General features: G+C 39.2%; 1 protein-coding gene across 1 annotated transcript; it reads left to right on the top strand.

Moving 5' to 3' along the window:
• Positions 1–3,277: 3,277 nt before the first annotated feature.
• Positions 3,278–3,989, top strand: LOC109429121 (golgin-84; the record flags this gene model as incomplete). The annotated part of the gene is given in 3 exon segments (XM_062843992.1): positions 3,278–3,452; positions 3,516–3,591; positions 3,656–3,989. Coding segments are annotated over 3 exon segments (435 nt in total). The 3' UTR covers positions 3,871–3,989.
• Between the last annotated feature and the right edge of the window lie 3,039 nt (positions 3,990–7,028).

The raw sequence follows: 7,028 nt of genomic DNA, 5'->3' as shown, positions 1-7,028 counted from the left end.
CCAGGATGAATCTCCGAAGAAATTACAGGGGAAATCCCTGCAGGAATACCAGGGGGAAGAAATTTCGGTAGGAATCTCCGAAGGCATTTCAGGTGGAATCCTCGAAGGATTTTCAGCGGAATCTCTCAAAGGGTAGGGGGAAGGATTTGCAGGAGGTATCCTGGAGGAATTCCAGAAGAAAATTCTGGAGGAATTATTGTAGAAACTCCATAAAAGATCCATCAAGAATACCCTGGAGATATGCCTGATTGTAATATCAAGGAAATTATTGAAGGAACTCCTACAAGATTCCCTGAAGGAACTCCCGTAGGAATTACTAAATGAGCTTCTGGAAAAATCTCTGATGTAACTGTAGGCATCCATTAATCCTCCTGAAAAAATCTCAATCTCAATCGGGATCTCAATCTAAAATCTGAAAGAATCCCATAATGCGATCCATGGAAGAACTCCTAAAAGTATCCCTAAAGGATTTTCATGAGGAAGTAATCTTAGGTAGAAGGAACTCTTATATAGGAAACTCTGAACAAACTTCTAGGCGAATCCCTGAATTCTTCTAATACTCTGAAAAAACTTCTGAAGAGATTTCTGAAGGAACTACCGTAGGAATTCCTAAAGAAATTCAGGAAGAATCTCTGATTTAACTCTTGGACTAATTTATATAAGAACTCCTCTAGAAATTTATAAAGAAATTCACTTTGATCCCTGCAGCAGCTCCTAGATTAATTTCAAAAGACCTGCATGAATTTCTGAAGAAACTTCTTACGAAACTTTTGATGGATCTCAGGAGGTATGTATAAATCCTCCTGCAAAAATCTCTGAAGGGACTTCTGGAAAGATACCTGAGCGAACTTTTGTTGAAGTAGCTTAGGGAACTTCTGAAGAAATTCCTAATAAACATCTGGAGGCATCCCTCCTGGAGCTATTGGGGAGATCGCTGAATGAACTCATGAAGAGATCACCGAAGAAACTGCCGAATCTTCTGAAAGAATCTTTGAAAATTGTTCATGAGGCATCCCAAAGTAATTCTAAGAGGAATCCCCGAAAGGAATATCAGGATGGATTCTTGAAAAAAAAAATCCAGGAGGGATGCTAGAACTAGAAGGAATTTCTGTAGGAACCCTTGATGAAACTCCCGGAGTGATCCCTGAAGGATCTCCTTGAGCAATCCCTACAGAATGTCAGGAGAAATCCCTTCTTAGAGTTCTCGAGGATTTTTTGAAGGATCTCCTGGAGGAACCTCTGAGGAAACTCCTGAACTAGTTGCTAAAGAAACTCCTTTTGGAATTCCTTAAGGAACTTCAGAAGGAATCCCTGAATCTGAAGGAACTCTCATACTAACTTCTGCAGGACCTCGTATGGGAATCCCTGAAGGATCTTCTGGATGATTCTCTGATGTATCTCTAGAGGGCATTCCTAAATTCTCATGAAAGAATTTCTGAAGGAACTCCTGGTGTTTTCCCTGAAGGTACTCCTGTCATTTTCATTAGATTTCATTCAATATTTACCATTCATATCTCTCCAGAAGTTTCTTCAGAGATTCTTCCAGAAGGATTCAGTGACGCTTCTCTGGATTCCTCCAGAATCTTCATCAGGAATGCCTCCAGAATTTACAGATAAGAAAATCGATGTTAAGAAATTCTTATGATAGTGATAATGAGATTTTTTTTTATTTCAACTTTATGTAAACTTAATTTTGTTTGTGTATTGTTCCCCGGCCCGAAAAATAGAAACCGGCGACGTGAAAAACAGCGGCGTATGGCGCGCCACTGATACCTCGGTCGGCGTCGGATTGACACAAAAAAAAAATGTCGGCGGCGGCGCACAGGTCTATGTTGAATTTATGGGTAAGACATTTGCCAAAATCATCAACGATTGCACTTTTCTTTCATTTGTATTACTAGTAAAATTAAGTCAAAATTAAGTGAATGGCTGTTTCAGAAAAGCGCCACTTGCGATTTTTAGATCTATGTTAGATTGTCACTAGGGCACTGTACGCCGCGGTAGCTATGCGAAAATGTTTTAAGTCGTTGACGTTTTATGGCCTTGTTGTTTACGAGTCGGAGGAATCAGGAATCCCTTGCGTGGTTTCTTCTAAACCAAAGTTCTTCTAAAAGTTTATGTTGGTATTCATCAAGGAAATCCTAATGAGATTCTTCGAGTGGTCTATTATAGATTCTCAGAAGTTTCCCCATGGGATTCGTCGAACAGTTTCTTCTGAGATTCTTCCAGGAGTTCCTTCCGAGAAGTTTCGGCTGTGATTTTCTTCTTAGATTTAGCGCAGGAATTCTTTCAGATACACTATCCAAAACTATTCCAGGAGCTACTTCTGGGATTTCTCCAGCAATTCTTTTTCAGAATCTCCCAGCAGTTTCTTCAGTGATTCCTGAAGGGTTTTCCAGTTGTTTTTTTTTTATCCTTGGAGGAGATTTTCTACGGATTTCTCCTGAAGTTTTTTTAATTTCTCTAAGAGTTCCCTCGTGATTCCTCTATAAGGAATTCCTCAAGGAGGTCTTTTGGAGGAAATCCGTAATAAAATATTGGAAGATTTAATAAAAAAAAGTGTGGGAGAATTGTTGAACGAACTTTCGGAAGAATTTCGGAAAAATAAACTAGGAGGTATCTTGGAAGGAGTTCTCGGAGGAATCCCGGAAGAAATTCCTTAAGGAAACTTTGAGAGTCCCAGAAGATTACCCTGGTGTAATCCCAGAAGAAAATCATGAAGGTATCTCAGCAGGAACTGTGTGTAGTAAACTCATGGTTTACACAAGCCTAATTAAGCCAATAATTAATAGCATCTATACACTACACTGTGGTAGGAATCCTAGAGGAAGTTCCAGGAGGAATCCGGGGAGGAGTTCCTGGTGGAATCCCGGAAGAAGTTTCTTGTGGGTTTCCGAAAAAATAGAAAGAACGACAGATAGAATCCCTAGACTCCTAGAGGAATTCATAAGGAAAACCATTTGGGGTCGGAGAGGTCATATAGGACCCTGACGATGAAACCAGTATAACAAACGTGTTCGAGGTCAGCGAGGTCGCGACACCAGTGAAGAAACAATCCCATTCCAAAATGTTAAAGAATCCCAGAAACAACTCCTTGAAAATTCTCAGAAATAACTCCAAGATGAATCACATAAAGAACTGCTGGAAGAACTCAGGAACAAAGACATGGAATATATAAAAATAATTCTTGAAAGAATTCAAGTTTGGATGAAATTTCCATTTCTTAGGTGACCGATCTCTCCCCTCGCCATATGTATTTTTATTCCCTATTTTACAGAGAAGCGGAAATCACAAAACTGCGCAACACGATGTACAATCGTCCCACCAGTCCTTCGTCGGATTTAGAGCTCAGACTGTCTTCACTCACACAATCGCTGGTGCAGAAACAGAACACCCTGGAATCGATAACTGCCGAGCGGAACGCCCTTCGCCTTCAGCTCGAGAAATTGGATGTAATACTAGTGATAAACTTATCAACATGGTTGCCCTATTTCTAAAATTTCTGTCTTTTTCAGACTCAATACCGAGGTGTGGTTTCACAGGTCCGACAGCAACGCGCGCCTTACACGAGTTCCAACGAAACCGATGATGGTTAGTTACAAACCATTTATTCATTCTTTGTTACTAGAATCTAGCAAACATTTTCCAATTTCAGCCAAATCGCAAGTACCGAACTTTATGGTCGAGAATCCCTTCGACAACAACATGGCAAGGCGCGTGAAGCGGGCTTACTCCTCGCTGGATTCCATCGGCATTCGGCTGGGTGTGTTTTTGCGTCGGTACCCGTTGATTCGGATACTGGTAATTTTCTACGTTGCACTGCTGCACCTGTGGGTCATGTTTGTGCTTCTGTCGTCTACACCGGCGTAGTTTGGGACGATAGAGGTCTCATTTTAAAGGTAAGGTAAATAATAATCAATAATTGAGCTGGTCTACAACAATTAGGTGAAAAAATGTATGCATCATTAAACTTTAAACAATTTAAACTATCTTGGTAAACAAACGGATTTCGGCCTATTTGAAGAAGTCATTCCATAAGCACAAGAAACTGCGATCTCATTCAGATACGTGTTACGATAAACATGTTCTTTTGACTTCATTTGACATAGAGTATCTTTGTACCTACCAAACGATAGGTACCGTGGGGTGCCCTAATTTCGCGCGGGTCCAAATTTCGCTCACTGATAATATTTTGAGATCATAATCATTAAACTAATTGTGCAATTTTCCAAATTACACTTTTGCTACGATATCTAAAGTGAAATTAGGACAATTCAACATTTACTTCTATGATTATGATCTCTAAAAATTATCAGTGAGCGAAATTTGGACCCGCGCGAAATTAGGGCACCCCACGGTACTTGCAAAAAGATCTTTGACATAGAATGCTTGGGACTGGGGTCCCAACTTACAACTCACAGTAGTGTTCGTCAAGGGGTCATCCACAATTGACGTAGCATTTTAAGGGGGAGGGGGGAGTCTCTAAAATTGCTACGAACCATGTATTAGATATGGCAAAATAGGCTACGAGGGAGAATGGGTTTTGGAAAAATTGGCCAAAAATGCTACGTCATTTATGGACGGTCCCAAGAAATACAGAAGTTCTACCAAAAGCTCAACGCATCCCGCAATGCAATGGCTTTGTGCCTCGTGATCGCCGCGAGACGTTCTTGTACTTCGGTATCACTGTCAAAAACAACTCTGCGACCACCTCGAGGCAGCTAGGTTGCAGGTCAGGACCACCTGAGCAATCCAATGCTAGTATAGGAGCTTGTTAGTGTGGTAGCCGCGTGTGATAAGCACAAAAGTGTATAAGGAACTAACTATTCGGCTGCTGCGCAGCCGAGCATGAGCCGACCGTGCGCTCTGCTCAGCTGCATGTATGTACACGATTGCACCGCACTGTATATAGGTGAACGGATAAGACAATCGTTACCACATCCCCCTTTCTTTATTCTAAATTTGTCAGTTATAGTTCAAACTATTTTTAAGTGCAAATGTATTTTAAAAGCTGTACTCTAGTTAAGCGATCTGACCACGTCTCTGAATAACAATACGTTATGGAGACTAATCAATAGCTAAATAGAATGATTCAACGCAGTATTGCTACAATAGATGTTTTGCAGTGTATGAATATCTAATGATTGCACTATTCCGCACTATATTGTACCGTAAACCGGGGTCAAATTGATCAACGGGGTGAAATTGATCATTCGGGCACTACATTGTGATTCCATACTAGGAACTCTTAAGCGTCATAATGATCTTAAACTATTTACGTCATCTGATTCGTATATGTCTAGAGATGAGTGTAGACTTTTATTTTTTAGAAAAAAGTTAGTTTTGCCTTATTTTTTGTACGAATTTGCAATGTATTTCTCATTTAGCTGAAATCATTGCCACTAAACAATCGATTGCTAATAGGACTTCCCGTAAATTCTCTGTTTTAACATTTTTGTGGAGCCTTGGTTGGGAAGTTATGTAGCTATTCTGAACTTGAAATAGTTAAAAAAAAGTTCAATTTATGATGAAATAGTCATTTATTGTTAAAGAAATCACTTATTTCAAACGAATTTGCCTACCTTTAGGCGTTTAAATGGAAATTTTAAAATTTTATTTTGCATTTTAAGTATTAAATACACTAGTTATAAGATTCTAAACGGTTTATTCGGTTTCAGAAGAGCAAAATTAAGCGGAGAAGGAAATTTTCCTTTCCAACCGATGCTTGATTGTATACTGATCAATTTCGCCCCAAAGTGGCATTTTCAATTTTTTGATTCTTGGAGTTATTTAACTTAAAGTTTGAATTTGTTGAACAAAATTCTAATACATGGTTCCATGGAGATCCACAGGGTACTGGTTTTACAGAAATACTTTTGGCAATATTTGAATTGCCATTGATGTTATGCGCAAAAGTTGTTTTAAAGTGATCAATTTGACCCCGGATTACGGTACTTAACAGGAATTGTTGAGCATTCATTCCACCAGGGTGTGAGGACGCCATCTTTAAGAATCCAACATGTTGTATGTAAACATTTGTGTATCCACAAAGGATTCCATTGTGGATACACGATAGATGTTGGCTCCTGTCAGATGCATTAGGTGGGATTAGGGTTGCCACATACGTGATTCATTCACTTATGCTGTTGCTGAGGCAACCCTACTACTACTTCTCGTCTGCTTCCTCTCCTCCTTCATATTTACCAAAAAAAATCTTTATATTATCTGGTTAGAAAGGTTATTCATCCATGAAATCGTTTGACTTTTCCTTGCTGTGTTAACTGAATTTGTACTGTTAGGAATGGGTATTCATTTAATCTTCTCTTCACTGATCTGCATCTCAGAATATTTCTACCTATTGTAATAAATAGTACATTCTGGTAAACTCTTACCCCAAATGCATTTCCATTTTAGGGATTATCTATCTTACTTGACATTCCGTACCACGATATGATTTTACAACTATAAACAGTCGTTACAGTTATGGAAGGACTCCTCCATCGTCATAGTCAGCTAACTCCTCGTAGGCTTACTGTTTGGTACGATAAGTGGTGTGCACTATTCGATAGATCACTGCTTCCCGGATAGATGAAGGGATTTTGAGTTAATTCAAATCGGATAACTTAACACAGGCATTTTCTCAATACGGCATCTACCTGGCTTTCTTCCACGCATGATCATTAGGAACCACTAGTCATGGAAAATTTACATTCCTGTATTGTCAACAAACGCTTATTATTCACAGATTATTCACGTGATCACGTATTGCACACTTACTATTCATACACATCTCAGTTTTCGAACACTTATTTTTGACATGTTATAATTTTCCATGTTTAAACCGCATGTTTGTGCACATGTATACTATTTTCAATCGTCTGGAAGTTTGAGAGCACTGTAATCCTTTTCAACTCCAAAGAACCATCCTGTTTGCAAGTACCGGTTATTGGTTATTCTGAAGCCGCTCTAGTGCAATCAATCCAACAACTCAGTCTGCAGTGATGCTTTCTTTATATATTGTCTACATA

The sequence above is a fragment of the Aedes albopictus genome, unplaced genomic scaffold, assembly GCF_035046485.1.
Source record: "Aedes albopictus strain Foshan unplaced genomic scaffold, AalbF5 HiC_scaffold_71, whole genome shotgun sequence".
Taxonomy (NCBI): domain Eukaryota; kingdom Metazoa; phylum Arthropoda; class Insecta; order Diptera; family Culicidae; genus Aedes; species Aedes albopictus.
Note: the sequence above shows the minus strand (reverse complement) of the source record. Positions and strands in the feature narration are given on the sequence as shown.